Source organism: Condylura cristata, unplaced genomic scaffold (assembly GCF_000260355.1).
Source record: "Condylura cristata isolate star-nosed mole 26May11 unplaced genomic scaffold, ConCri1.0 scaffold00011, whole genome shotgun sequence".
In the NCBI taxonomy this organism is placed as follows: Eukaryota; Metazoa; Chordata; class Mammalia; order Eulipotyphla; family Talpidae; genus Condylura; species Condylura cristata.
Genome location: NW_004567112.1, coordinates 35,320,123 through 35,335,255, shown reverse-complemented (window position 1 = coordinate 35,335,255; position 15,133 = coordinate 35,320,123). Strand labels below are relative to the sequence as shown.

General features: G+C 51.0%; 1 protein-coding gene across 1 annotated transcript; it reads right to left on the bottom strand.

The window, feature by feature from the left end:
- Positions 1-1,390: 1,390 nt before the first annotated feature.
- On the bottom strand, positions 1,391-3,405 carry COMTD1 (catechol-O-methyltransferase domain containing 1). The gene is made up of 7 exons (XM_004680742.2): positions 3,200-3,405; positions 2,930-3,057; positions 2,577-2,682; positions 2,365-2,483; positions 2,207-2,261; positions 1,852-1,985; positions 1,391-1,638 (listed from the first exon to the last, which is right to left on the bottom strand). Exons 1-7 carry the CDS (start codon positions 3,291-3,293, stop codon positions 1,486-1,488), a joined length of 789 nt encoding a protein of 262 aa, XP_004680799.1. The 5' UTR covers positions 3,294-3,405; the 3' UTR covers positions 1,391-1,485.
- Between the last annotated feature and the right edge of the window lie 11,728 nt (positions 3,406-15,133).

Genomic DNA, 15,133 nt, shown 5'->3' with positions numbered 1-15,133 from the left:
GATCTGAGGTAGTTTGAAGCTTGAGAGGATCAGAAAATATAATTCATTGGGACTCAGTATCCACAAAAGGATAAATGCTGCAAATACCCAGGGGCAACCTATTGTGAGATTAGAAACTCAAACAGCCTCTGCACACAGATGTACTAAGGCTACAAAGCCACTTCTGGCCTTACTGTGTGTCTAAGGGATTGGCTAGAATAGCCTATGTAGTAAGACACACAACTTAATGGTTTAAAGTTAGGATTTGAACCAATTTGAGTTAGAAGTGATTACTAGAGAAAGTCAGAAAAGTTGTCTGTGTGAAAGCACCCTGTACGTGTAGAGCAGCAGACAGCTCTGAAGCTGTGGGTAGTGACAGGTGGGGAGTGGCCTTCATGCTGTGGCTAGGGCTCACCTGGTGCAGTCCTCTGGCCTGGACTCTCGCCATATGCTGTATGTGTGGTAGAAGTCAATTACCAGTTATTCTAGGATCTACTTAATGAAAATTGGACCAATTCGACATGTATATCAACATCCTTTTATGAATGGGAGGAGGTAGCTTCCAGCCAGGGCCCAGGACACAAGTTATAATCCCGTAGCTGTAGGATTAAAGTTGCCAGCTGAGGACTCACTTTCAGTGATCTTTGTTAAAGATCACTGAACCTAATTGTACTGCAGGCTGAGGACACTTTTGCCTGACTTAGTGTTAGGAGGTAGGACATTTAAAATCTGATTAGCTTTTCATCTGTTATAGAGATACTCTTCCTATAGGATTCTGGAGAAGTGAAGCACCTAGTCTACAGCTGTTGGTGCTGAAAGACTTTCCCTTCGTCCATCTTTGGAATTTGCTAAAAATTGCCATGACGGTGTGCTTAGATTTGTCTGCTTCACACCCTGCTGCCAGAACACCTTCCTTCAGGATTTTAGGGGAGGGGAGGTTGACTCCAGTCAACCTTGAGGTCCTCAGGTCCAAGTCAGCTGGCCTGGTTCACACAGAGGTTATGTCCACTGACCAGAGTATCTGCTGTACCTGTGAGGCTAACCTAACAGTTCTGGGAAAAGAAAACATGGGCATATTACCACAGCGTGGCATAGCCAAGTCCCCAGTGACAACCCTGGTCCCCTATAAGTCCTTTTAACTGCAAGGAACAGGACCTTCATTTACCCCTTCTAGGAAAGGGATGTAAGCGGGAGACCAACAACTAATCAGCACCCAGCCTTCAGATCTGTGACCGGAGGCAAACCTGGAAAATAGAGGTTCCTGTGGTTGAGTCACAGCCCTGGTGCAGGTGGCCCCAAGGACTGTCAGGAAGGGACTGAAAGTCTGTGAGGCACCCTTATGGTAAGAAACTTACACTGGGACCTTCCCTTCCTATCCAGTTCAGTGCCACATGGAGGCTCAGATGATCTGGTCCCAGGCCCCACTTTATTGTTGGGTTTAAAGCTCAGGGGTGATAGCTAGGTTTCCCATTACCCCCCTTCCAGGGTATTGGTTAGGGGCCAGCCCTAGATCTTGAAGGCCAAGGTGAGGCCGTCACCCAGGGGCAGGAGACTGATGTGAACCCTTGCGTCCCGCAGAATGCGCTCATTCAGGTTTCTCACACACTCAGCCTCTGTGTCCCGCTTTTGAGGCTGCAACACCTCACCGCGCCACAGCACCTGCGAGAGGGGAGGGCCGTGACGAGGGCGGGACCTCGAGGGGAGGGGTCTGCCTGAGCAGGAGGAGGGGCTGGAGGCAGGCCCGGCCGGGGAAGGCGAGGGCTCGGCGGGAGTACGCGCCTCGGGGGCGGGGCTCACACAAAAGTGCAGGGTGGGGCCGTGGGGCGGGGTGTGCGGGACCTTCCCGCGTAGATCCACCCCTCCATCCCTTACGCTGAGCACCGCGAGGACGCCTCCGGGACGCAGCAGCTGCAGGCACCGCTCGTAGTAGGCGGCACAGTTCTCCTTGTCCGCGTCCACCACCGCCACGTCGAAGGTGCCGGCCTCGCCTGCGGCCAGGAGTTCGTCTTGCGGGGGGGGGGGGGGAGGGGCAGAAGCGGCTGAGTCTGCGGCCTTTCTACCGGAAGCCCCTGCCCAGGTTGGTCCTGCTACCCTGCATGTGGCTGCAGACTGAGGCCGGGCACCGGCGTCCATCAGTGCCCCAAGCCCGCCCGGCTGGTCGGCTAGCTTGCGCCCAGTGGACCCACTTGGCAATTGGCACCAAGGCCCTTTCCTTTCCGGTGCTCACCCAGGGTCTCCAGGGCGGGCTTCAACCGGAGGTCGATCTTGTGCTCCTCCTCAGCCTGCGGAAGAAGCGGGTTCAGAGTCAGGAAGTCCCTTCTCCCGGGCTGTCAGTGGCCTAGCTCCCGGGGCCTGAAGGGGGCCTCAGAAGGGCAGGACACTCACCTGCCTCCACAAGGGCCGCCCCAGCTCAGGGGGTCCAGCGTTCACCTCGCAGGTCACCACGCGCCCGGCAGGGGGCAGCGCCAGGGCCAGCGACAGGGCTGAGTAGCCGGTGAAGGTGCCTGCGGACAAGCACCCGCACAGGCTCAGCCCATAGTGGGGGACGGCCGGGCAGCCTCCGCCCCAGCCCCTCGTGATTCTGGCCTCGCTCCTACCCAGGTCCAGCGCCTTCTCGGCCTTGATGAGCCGCGCCAGGTTGGCCAGGAGCTGGGCCTGTTCACAGGTCATCATGGAATCCCCGTGCGGCTGCTCCAGGGTCAGCTGTGTGGGGGTGACAGGATCGCGCAGGCCCGCGCTGGTCACCCACCCCCGCCCCGGGCTCGGAACCCCCAGGGGCGTGACCATGCGCGTGGCCTCTAGGGGAGGGGCCCTCAGGGAACGCCCATCGTCTCGGGCCTGGGGAACCCGGAAGCCGGGCGGGGACCACAGCCCAGCCCAAGGTCACACAGCCACGTGGGGCCCGCCAGGCCCGCCGTGGACGCCCGTTCCCTCCCCCGGCCCTGCTGACCAGCCGCAGGCTTCTCAGCGCCGGATGCTCCCGCATGGAGCGGCTCAGCAGATACTGCCACAGGGGGCTGTCCTCAGCTGGCAGCAGGCGCTTCTCTCGCCGGGATCGCCAGGAGGGGCACCGTCTCCCTGCCGCGGAGGGGGCTCGGGTCAGGGCCTGGGGCCCTTCGGCGCCGGGGATGAGCCTTAGCTACAGAGTCCTGGGGCAGCTCCCTGGCCCTCTCCACCCACCCGGGACCTGCGGATGGTTCTGCAGGCCCGACCTACTCACCCAGAAAGAGACCAGTGGCGAAGGCGGCACCCAGCGCGGCCGAGCCCAGGGCCAGAGCGGCTGGCATTGAGAGCCGGGGTATAGACTGGGTCATGGCGCGGGCAGGAGGCGACTGTGGCCAGGAAACTTGCACGGGGGCTACGCTGACCGCTCTCTTACCCGCGGGCTCTGGCGGCTCCACCTGGTCGGGGCGCCGCTCTCTGTGCAGCGGCCTCGAGCACCATCTGGCGGCCACACGGCCGTACTGTAAGTTCCGCCTGGGCGAGTTGGGCGCCATCTCGTGGCGCAAGCCCAGCTTCTGGGGTTTGGGTTCTTCCTTGAGGCGCACGTAGCCTAGGGACATGGGTCAGGGAGGAAAATTTTGATGTGTCTCTGGGTTGTGCTTTTTCGTCTACACTACCATTTCTGCTGAGGCTCCTTGGGGGAATCTATAGGTGGGTGAGAGGATATTGCGCCTCAAATAACAGTAAAGGGTATTAGGTGATAGACATTAAAGGAGACCTGGGGGAGATGGAATCAAGGAGGACCTCTGGGGAGACGTGACCAAGGGTATCAGGTTGAGGGGTGAATGAAGGGCTTAGTTTGGAGGGACACAAGCAGAGGTAGGACTTGGGAAGCCCTGTAGGATCTGGTTGATGGATTGTTGAGGTTATGGCCTTAGTTAGAATCCTGCCCCTGAGTGCCAGACTTGAGGTCTTGACCTGTCAGTCTCTCTGAGTCTTGGTTGCCTGTAATGGGAACAATAGTCCTTATGATAAATGGCACCTTATCCTGCAGCCTGGTGCACAGTAGCTTCTCACAAATGACAGCTGTCATTATAGTCACAGGCTGGAGTAAAGAGACCTGAGAGCTTGTGAGGGTCTCTGCAGCACTGTTCAGTGAACATTGGTTAAACCTACTGTGTGTTGAACTCTGGGGGAGGTGAAAGAGCTGGTCCTGGTTTTTATTTTTCCTGAAGCAGGTTTGGGAGGCCACAGAATACACAGAAGCGGTGAGAATCCCAGGCTTCGCAGTAACCTCTTCCATAAGGAGGGTTTATTGATAACCCTTTCAGGGGAACTGAAAAATTTGTGTGAAGGACTTCCATAAGGCTTGACAATAAAAAATATTTGTATTTTATTTATATGTACAAGAATTGGGGTGTAGTCTAGAGGTGTGTGGTAGGAGGTGGTGTTGAGAGGATTCGCCAGAGACAAAGTAGGGAGCAGAACAGGCCGATCTATTGAGACACACTGCTGAGGAGAGCCTGGCACTTTTAACTGTTATATTTAAAAGAGTCATTGTCTAAAGGGCAGAGGTCATCAAACTGTTGCACTGTGACTGCCCCCTGATATGGCTACTTAAACAGCCATTTGGTAACCATGTGGGCCAGACCAGAGCTCCCTGGGGCATTGCAGGAGGGGACCAGAGCCAGGCTTGCTTGGAAGGCGGTGGTTTGTGAGTGGCTTTGGCCTAGGTTGAAGCTGAGGTGAGCTGGAGAGGGACTTGGAGCCAGGACTGACCCCTCAACTGTTCAACCGTGGACCTTGGGCAAGTGGGGTAGGGGAGGCCCAGCTCCCCAGCTCTGGGAACTAAGGACAGTTCTAGAATAAACTGGAGTGGGATTGGTCCTTTGGATGTTGTCTGGCTGCCCCCTGGCCAGTGTGAAGAGGAGTGTGTGTCGTACACTGTGGGACAGTCCCAGCTCCTCCTCCCGCTTCCCTGCTGGTCTGCCTACAGCTGTGCTCCAGGGAGTGGTTTCTTCCCTTGACATTTTTATCCTTTACATCTTGCTTGACCCTGACTGTTTCTCTGACTTGACTGGAAGTCTCATTTCCCAGATTAAGAAGGTGAGGCAGTTGTTCTCTTTTCTCCCCAGAACTGAGCACACAGCAAGTGCTAAGTAAATATTCTCTGAAGAGTGGCCTGACGGTGCCAGGAACACTTTGCTGCTTAAGCTACAGTGTAGAAAGTAAAAAATAGTAGCAGTAGGGGCTTTTATTGAGCACCAGGCAATCTTTTATTGAGACTTATTTATTTATGCATACAGAACTGGGGTACAGACCAGAGGTGCAGGTGGTGAGAGGATTCACCAGAGACAAAGTGGGGAGCAGAACAGGCAGATTGATGAAGTACACTGCTGTGGGCGAGACAGGAGAGGTCTGCACCATGTGGGTCACCTCCCTGGCTGGGGATCGAACTCTTGCTACAGTGGTTTCGATAGCTCATAGTGCTGAGGCCCTGTTCATGCTTTCTTAGACCTTCTGATCCACTGGCCAGAAGGAGGACACACCCCTGCATTTTTCTGGGAGCCAGCAGGAGCCAGATCCCCGTGATGTTTTCCTGGCACTTCTGCAGGCCTCCTCCCCAGGCTACCTGGTGTGCTGCCTACATGGGTGTGCTGGGCACAGCTAGGGCTCTAGCTCTCCCTGGCTGTGTGTCTGGGTTTGGGCAGGCCTAGCTCGCACCAGTACTGCCCTCCCCTAGCCTGGTTTCTGGCTGGAGCTGTGGAGATGGGGGGAGCTGGCAGGGAGGGGAGGCATGTCACCATATATCCCCGTCAGATTAAAAAACTAATTTGAAAAGATTAATGTATTCCATTCTTGTTACGCTGGCTCTGATACCTCTGGGCCCGCGGCCGCTCTGCCTCCTGATTATTGAATTTTTATGGCCTGGTAATTAATTGCAGATTCCCTGTTTTGTTCTATTTCTTTTTCTCTGACATTTTAATTTCAACAAAAAGCAGTGGTCTCCATGCAGGTTCTCTCTGGAGATCCTAATGGTCTATAAAACAGAATGACTTATAGACGTGGCACCCACTTCAGTTGGCGAGCGATTGTTTGAAACCTTGCTGATCACGCAAAATTTAATTTTTCCACCGCCCTCCCCCGTTTGCTACTCATTTCTTGTCTCTTCCATTGCAGCGCCAGCATCTCAGCTCACAATGAAGGGAGCAAAATGTCGCCTCCAAACCTGGTCCAAGTGTCTTCTTTTTTTCTAGAAGCCCAGGGGGCTGAAGACAACATGGGTATTGATTCTTCTCCTTGGAGGTGGGCCTGGTGGTGGTGATGGGAGCTGAGGCCCCCCTCCTCAAGGGTCCTGTTGATTTGGGTAGCTACCCCCAGGGGAATGCAGAGCAAGGGATATCATTTCTATCTCATTTACACAAATGCAGGTTCCTCATTAGTAATCAAGGAACCTGCAGGCCCATGAGGGCAGAGAAAGCGGGTGTCATTGGTATCCCAACATGCCCTTAGGGGCTATACCAGGAATCAGGGGTTGAATTCTGGTGAATTATTAACAAACTGGGTCATAGAGAACAATTGTCCACAGAAACAAGTCTGGAAGATGACCCTGAGGGTTTAAGCTAATACTTCCAGCTCTTACATCTTTCAGTCCTGGCCTTGTCACTTAGGCTGGGCCCCCTCCCTCTAGGGCCCCCAAGATTGGGTGTGACAGGGGCAGAAAAATAAGATCATAGAGTCAAGCTGGAACTGAACTGTCTTCAGCGGCTAGGCAGGTAGGCGAGGGGAGTGGTGATAGGGACTAGTGGGGACTGTGGCACTCTGGAGCTCATCCTACATCTGAAGGAAGGATTGGTGGCCACTCAGTGTCAACCCTTGCTGCCACATGGGAAGATGGGCCCATTGTGGCTAGGGCTTCTGACTTTTCAAGTTATAAGAAATCTGACTTTTAAGAAATGAAATGTCATATTTCAAACCTTTGTGTTAGATAGTTTTTTTAAAAAGCTCTGCATCAGCCAAATAGAGTACATCTTTGATCTTTGTGTATGATCTCATCCATGGGACAGCTGTTTCCTCTAATTTGAAGCATAGTCAGAGAAGTTAAGACCTGGTAGTGCCACAGTCCTTGATGCCCAGGACACCTCGGGCCAGAAGGACTTTGGTGGCTGAGGCATCACAGCAGATCTCCAACCCCGCCTCAGGAATCTGCTTCCTACCTTTGGACTTCTGGTCTCTTCCCCCACCTCTGTAGCTGCTCCGACAGTGGGGCCATTGTTACCTCAGGCCTTTCTCCAGGGCTTGCTTCTCAAGGTCTTTTTCTCACCACTGAGATGCTTGCAGCCCAGAGTCTGACTGCATAAGGGAAGGTTGCCGGGTCCCTGGAGAGGATGAGAGCTTTTAACCTAAGATTTCAGGATGCAGGGCCCTGACTCCCAGGGGCTGAGGCGTCTGCCTGAGGCTGGGCAGCAGACGCAGCTTGATCACGAGTTATGGCTCCTGGGCCCCTCCGATGAGCTGTGCTGAGAACCTGCGGAGCCTGGGCTGGCATTGCTCTGCCTATCGTGTCCTCATCTGGAAACTGAAGGGGAAGAAGCCTCCTTCAGTGCTTTAAAATGGAATTAAAATGTCCCTGCCTAGTTCCCAACCCGCTTCCTTGAAAACTCCACTGTTAGATGTTGAAATACTTAGCATTCCCTGCTACTGCATGAGCAAAATGGGTGGTGGGCGAGTTCCTCACTGCAACCTCAGTAGCTGGCATGGTCTCCACTTTCCAGAAGTGCAAATTGAGGCTCCTGGACGTCAGGTGATGTGTAAGTGGCAGAACTGGGATGTGAACCTGTCTCTGTCTCAGCTTCTCCTAAAAGCTTGTCATCTTACAGTGGCCCAAGTCTAGAGCTCCCATGCGCTCTGGAAATTCATTTAGTCTTTTTATGAGGTAAGCTGAAGGTAACGGCAATTTACACGTGGCCCATTTTCTCTGACTCTGTTCAGGTCCTGGGTGTTTCTGGGAGTCCTCAGTGCGTAATTTAGGTGTTTTTCATGGTGTCATCTATTATTCCCCCTTAGATGTCAGGGATGCCCATGTCATGACCATGCTGGGGCATCATCCGTCCGCTTCAGGACCTTCACATCAAGATTTCATGGGTCCTATTAAGGCTGGCCGAGAAAGTCTCCCTGAAGTTCTGACCTCTCCACATGGACACTGGCCTGCATTGTGAGTCCTCCCTTCCCCAGAGAAAGACAAACACATGCCCTGCCCAGACTCTGCAGACTTGGGAACTTACTTCCTCTGAATAGACACGCTGCATGTGAGTTAGTGGTCAAAGGGGCGTGGATGCAGGTGTGAAGTAGTGGAGGTGTCTGCTTTCTCCTGTACTCAGAAGTGAGTTGTAGTGACAGTTGTGTTTTATTTTTTTATTATTATTTTTTAAATAATATAACAGTTTATTTTTTACATCATTTTTTACTTTTTTTTTCATCTCACTTGTAATTCCCGTGGGATTTCCTTCACTGAGTCACCCGTGTGCCATCACCAGAGTCCTGTGCACTTCCCTCGCGCCCCCCCCTCCCGTTTTTGATCCCATTCCCCACTCGACCCCTACAAAATGTCTCTGGTATATGGCTGTTCATTATTCTTATTATTTTCTCGCCTGGTCCATTATACTCTTGCTATGAGTGAAACCATCCAGTATTTTTCTTTCTCTTTCTGGCTTATCTCACTAAGCATGATCTTCTCCAGTTCCATCCAAGTTGCTGCAAAAGACATGTGTTTCTCTTTTTTGGTTGCTGAGTAATATTCCGTTGTATATATGTACCACATCTTTTTTATCCAGTCATCTACTTTTGGGCATTTGGGGTGCTTCCATGTTTTTCCAATTGTAAATAAAGCAGCAATAAACATGGGGGTGCAGGTATCTTTTTCAATCAGTGTTTTTGTGAGCAGTTGTGTCTTAACTAGGGCGGGACTTGTAGCTTCCAGTTCCTAGCAGTGTAGTGGATCCTGATCCTCTAGTCTCTCTAGGGTCAGCTGCTTGGAAGAAGCAGATTTGTTACTTGCAACAAAGTGGATTCTGTTGTTTACAACAGCATAGTAAATTCTGTTATTGACTCCTGTCTTACAGTTAAGAGCCCAGACTATATAACCATCTTTGCTCTTCTGTGGACCTGATTCCTCCATCTTCAGCAGACAGTTACCATCTACTTCTGAGCAATTCCTTCTCACCCTTCCTTGCCCACAGAAACCTGCTATCATTCCAGCAGCAATGTGGCCAGCTCTGTGGATGCACCACTCACTTGCAGCTCATTTGTGACCAAATGTAAGGGGTGCTTCTCAGGACATTTTCCTCTCTGATAACAAGAGATCCCCTTTTCTTGCTCAGCCTCTTCTTACTTTGACAGGCGTTATGTAAAAAGAGAAAGTGCTTGAAGCCTTTGCAAGCCATGAGGCAACAAGGTTAGGGATGAAAAAACAAAACAGTGAGGATGGGGAAGAGACAAAGGATGTGTTGGCCATTGACTTTTCACCAGAAACAGTCTACCTCCAGATTCCTGGTTGTGTGAGAAAAATAAAACCTTTTGTGTTTCAGCAGTGGTTAGCTGTGTTTTCTTTCCCTTGAAGTTCAAAACGTTCCTAATTAATACAAGTCCCCATTGCTGTGGTCTGTGCCCACAGGAGTGGTTTAGAGTTGGTGCTGAGATGACCCAGTTCACATTTTCTTCAGATTGGAGGGACAGATTCCATACTAGACTCAAAGTTATGCCCTCCCAAACAGAGACCCCCATTTTTCTCAGGGGTGAGTTTTCTGTCAGAACAGTCTTCATCCCACAGTCTGATGGCAAATCCAGTCCCTTGTCTACCTGATGAGTCCAAATGCCAGTGCTGGGTACTGCAGACTCACAGTGTCTCACTGAGTCTCCCAACCCCTGCCAAGTATGATCCCCCATACTTGTCTTAACCACTGACCCACCCTCAGAGAAGGGACTTCATTCATTTGAGGCTTACAGCCAGGATACGGGGATTTGGTCCAACTCCAGATGGCCCTAAGCTTGGGGGACCCCCACTTTAGGGGGTATCTTCCCTGTTTGCTCAGAGCATAGGGGCTGCTGAGATAGCAGGTGACCAAATAGCGTAAGTGCTCTTGTGCAGGGACTGTTGGGGGAGGCCTGGTAGTCAGGCTTTTGTGGCAGCAATGCTGGGGAACAGCCCCAAGCTGTTACAGGGTAGCCCAGAGTGGACTAGACCCCCTGTCTCTGGGGCCTCACCTGCGCTCAAAATTCAGTTATACTGCAGGTACACACAAAAGGGTCAATAACATAACAAAGCCACAGCCTCAAAAGGGAACATTCCCTTTTCTTCATTCCTGGGTACATGGGTTAGATGGAGAGGCTTCAGCTTCAGGTTGTGAGTTTAGATTTTTCTGAAGCCATTGGCTCCCTGGGGATGTTCTCTTCCAGTGGGCAACCCAGGGATGAGAGACCAGCCACACCAGTACTTTTTAAAATTTTTATAATAGTTTATTTTTACATCATTTTGTGCCTTTTCTATCTCAGTTGTAATCCCTGTGGGCTTCTCATCACCAAATCACTGTGTGCCATCACCATAGTCCCGTGCCCTCCCCTCCCCCCTGATTTTTGATCCCATTCTTTACTCCATCCCGGTAAGATGTCTCTGGTATATAGTTGTTTGCTGTTGTTGTTTCCCCCAGTCCTTTATGCTTCTGTTATGAGTGAAACCATTTGGTATTTTTCTTTTTCTTTCTGGCTTATTTCACTAAGCATGATCCCTTCCAGCTCCATGCATGTTGCTGCAAAAGGCATGAGTTTATCTTTTCTGATTGCTGAGTAGTATTCCATTGTGTATACGTACCACCTCTTTTTAATCCAGTCATCCACTTTTGGGCATTTGGGTTGATTCCATGTCTTTGCAATTGTAAATAAAGCAGCAATAAACATGGGGAGCACCACTACTTTTAAAACCTCCACTCAGTCAGGTTTGCTGATGTTTTGGTCGCCATAGCAAAACACTGGTTGTGTGTCTACCTGCTCTGTAGGGTGGTCTGTAAGGTCACGTGGACTACAGGTGACAGAGTGAAGAATCAGAATCAGCAGTGCCACATATAAGGGTTCCATGGTGGGTGCCCAAGTCTCTGGGCGCAGAAGCCCCCCGTGTATAGGGCTCCCATTGGTGAGCTAGGTGAGCCAGGGTTGCTGCGTCATGCTAGAGTGGCTGATTTCCCAATCTGTTTCTTGGGGGTCAGGGAGTGGGGAGGGAGTGAAGCAGTGGGAGTCCCAATGTCACCCCAGGGAGCAGATCAACCCCTGCCTCTGCCCACTCATACTGCCATCCTATATCTCACGGGGGGGTGGGGGGGGAGGATGGGAGGGCGGGAAATGGGCCGGCTTAGAGCACCTGCTTCCCTGGGAGGGACCAAGTCCCAGCTCCTTTCTTCACTCCACATCAACCCATGGTCAGCATCTCCTCTTTGCACCAGAAAATACAGCCTGGGATACAAGCTTTCAGACTACATGGCTTGGACACCCGCTCAGCAGCGCTGGCTGACATCTGGTAGTCCCTAAGCTGGCCGGGGGCTGTATTTTGTTTGCTTGCATGGAGTCGACACTAAATACCACACAATTTCACAAAGAATTCAGATCTGATTTCCATTTCCTTTGGAAAGTAAATCTGACAACACTAGGCAAACTTTGCTGCAACACAGGTTGGTGGGCGTGGCGAATGCCTGGCTCATCCCCCATGAGCCTTTGTGCTACACAGCCACCACTTCCTGCTGCTTCCCAGCCAGCATTCTCAGTCATATTCAGTGCTGGCCGTTATGCTCCTGGCGCAGTCTAACCTTTGTTTTAATCCACTCCCCAGAGCCCCAGAGATGAGGCCCCTGGAGTACATGGCCAGTCAACAGCTTGATGTCTCTTTTCCTGAGTAGGAACCTCATCTAGATCCCATGGAGCAGTCCCTCTTCTGGGCCCCAACCCAGCAGTCCACACTCTGCTGCCCACCCCCATTGGGTCCTCTCCCCCAGGCAAGGCTATTCCTGTCATAGCTGAAGTTCAGCCTGCCCTGGATTGCTGCCCCTAGAGTAGTCTCCTGGAGGGGAAAGTGAGGCTGGGACGAAGCCTTGGATGATATCATAGGGATTTGGATCCCTGACTATGTAGAGAATCCCCCTAGGTATCTAAAAATGGGGTACTAACTGCTGATGTGGATATAGCACTTGATGTGTGCCACCTGCTACTCATAAGGTCATATTAACTCTTTTATTCCTCGTACTATCTCCTACTTCCCTGTGAGAAGTAGGTAGGTTCCATGTTTATCCCTATCATTCAGATGAGAAAGTTGAATTGCAAAGGGGTTAAGCAACTTACCCAAAATTGCACAGCTTATACATGCTAGAGTTTGAGATTTGAACCCAGGTCCTTTGATTTCATGGCTTGTCTTAACCACTGACCCACCCTAGGTTGCTGCTAATGGCTCACAGCTGCCTATTGAGTGAGCTGCTTTTTGTGTAGTAACCCATTTTCACCCTTGAGCTTGCCCAAGAAAATAGGATAGGGTTTGGTTGTGAGTGACAGACAAATCCAAATGAACAGTGACTTAACCAAAAGATAAGTTGATTTCTATTTTATAAAACTACAACTTGAAGATGGTCAGGAGGCCCCAGGGTCTAAGGGGCTCATGTTCCTGATCTTTTGTGCTGTCATCCTCATCGGTTCACTAATTATGGAGCAGAACAACTGCTTGAGCTCTGGCCATCGCATCGTCATGTCAGTTTTCAGGAAAAAGGACAGGACAAGTCAGGATTCACCCTCTCCCTTTAAGGATACTTCCTGAAAATTCCATAGGAGACTTGTATGCTTTCGGCAAATATTCAGTCATTAGCCCACACTTCAACATAGAAACAGTCTTTATTAGATGTGCGATGAAAAAATAATTTCTATCATTAAAAAGGAGAATAAATATTGGAAATGGTAAGTATAAAGAGACAGAGGCTCAGAGAGGCGAATCACCTGTCTGAGGTCACACAGCCTGGAGGAGGTGAAGCCTGCATCATCTGTCCCTGGGCCCTTTCCTGCAAGCAGGGCTCCAAAGACTCTGCTGATCTCATAAGTGGTGAGGGGGACTATGGGTCATTGTGTAATCTTTTCCCTTGTCCCAGGAACACCCAGGCCCAGGTCCTGCCAGTCAGAACTCCCTGTGCTTTCAAGCCCTGGCAGTTCCTCTGGGCCCAGATCTGTCATCCCAGCACCAACCATGCCCCAGGCCTGACTCCATCCATCCCACTAATGCTGGCATCGACTGCTCGGGCATGTTCCTGAGGCGGCCTCCAGAGCGCTGAATAATTCAGGCCCGCGTAATGGGATAATGAATTTACTGACAAGCTGGTGTGGTCTCGGTGCTTACATTTCAAGAAATACTGACTTCCCAGGCCTGCTCAGCAGGCTGGAGACATACACACGCCAAGAAACTGTTGCCTCTGCCCACCTCATGGGAGTCAGGCCTGATTGAATGGAGACCCAAATTTAGTCTCAGTTCTTCAGATGTTTGGGGAAGTAGGGAGCCTTGGGGCAGCCTGGTGGGAACTTTGGGGTGAGGTAGAAATGAAATCACAGAAGATTGGCAATGTAGAACTGGAAAGGCACCCAAGTGCCCCTTGGCCCTGTGTGCTCATTTTATGAACAGGTACACAGGCTGCAGAGGAGACAGGGCTGTGGTTCTAGATTTCATTCTGTGGCTGGGAAGATCAGAGTTGATTCTAGGTTCTGGGAGGGAGACCCTGTAATCTGCTGCTTTTCCCTTTTCCCAGCTGCTGGAGATTGCTGCTAATGGCTCACAGCTGCCCCTTCAATAGAACCTGTCAGTCTTGAGAGCCGTTCCTTCTTCCCAGAAGGCCAAGCGCCCCCCAACCTGCACAGAATGCGGGCAGTGACTGACTGATATGGTATCAATGGCAACCCCAGGCCTCAAGGTAGGTCTAACTTGGACACTATTTATACTCCAGAACCCTCACTGGGACCACATTCCGGCCCAGCTTTTAACTCCTTTCCTACCTCATGCCACTTTTCCTAAGAGTTCCCTCCCCCAACACCCTCCAATGATCTGAGTGGCAATTCCTGCCCTAGGGGAACTCACATAAGACATCTTACGTGATCTGAGTGGGAATTCCTGCCCTAGGGGAACTCACGTAAGACATCAGTAAGGATCTGAGCCTTCCTGAGAACTGCCCAGAATGCTAAGGTGGGCCCAGAGCCAGGAGCCCTGACTGTTATGTTTTAGGAAATCACTTCTCTGATGCAAATCTGAGTTGAGGGAGGTTGTCAAGTCCCTTCTAGCTGTGAAGGTCTTTGATACCACCTGAGGTGCCAGGAAGACTTTGACTCCTATCTGTCTCACATGTACATGGAGTTCCACTATTGGGCATCAGCTTTTTCTATGAAGACATTTTCCAAAAGTTGAAAGGGTTGAGAAGGATGAGAGTGAGTTCTATATTAAGGTGATGGTGACATAGAGCACAATCTCTCAAGGTAGGTTCTTTGGCTCAAGGGAAGTGGATTCTGTAACCTAAAGGAGTGCTCATTATGCTCTCCTTATTTTGAATGTGCTACTTGATGTCTGGAGCTGCAGGAGCTATCTTTAGCCATGAGGAAATAGTATGAAATGTAAACAACAAGCTAAGAATAGTGAAGCAGAAAATGTAGAAAGAATCTGGTTAACAGTGACTTTTCTGAATCATTGTAGAAGACCTGAAAACACCTTGGCGTGTGAAATGATTATTTCATTGCTCACGCAAGGCTTGGCAGCCAAAGCATTACAAACATATCTGACTTCCTTAGGGTAAATAGATGCTCAGGCTTTTATGCCACTGGCCTCTGTGGCTATCACCTGTGGCCTTTAATGCAGAAGGAGTGTGGGAGTGTGAGCTCAGGGCGTGCATGCCTGATGGTGAACACCTGGAATATGGTGTGGGCATGGGTTAGTGGGCACACCTGAGCTGAGAGGCCGTGGCTATAAGGGCAGTGTCATACAGAGGGCAGGGCATGGCTGAGAGTGGCAGAGGACAGCTATGGGAAGAAAAAGTGTACAGATTCTCAGGGGGGTCCAAGTGGCTGTCTCCCTGCTGGATTGTTTCCCCTGAGTACTATTTAAAATCCTACTTAATGATGCCAGTTGCTCCAAGGTTCTCTTTTAAGCTGTCTG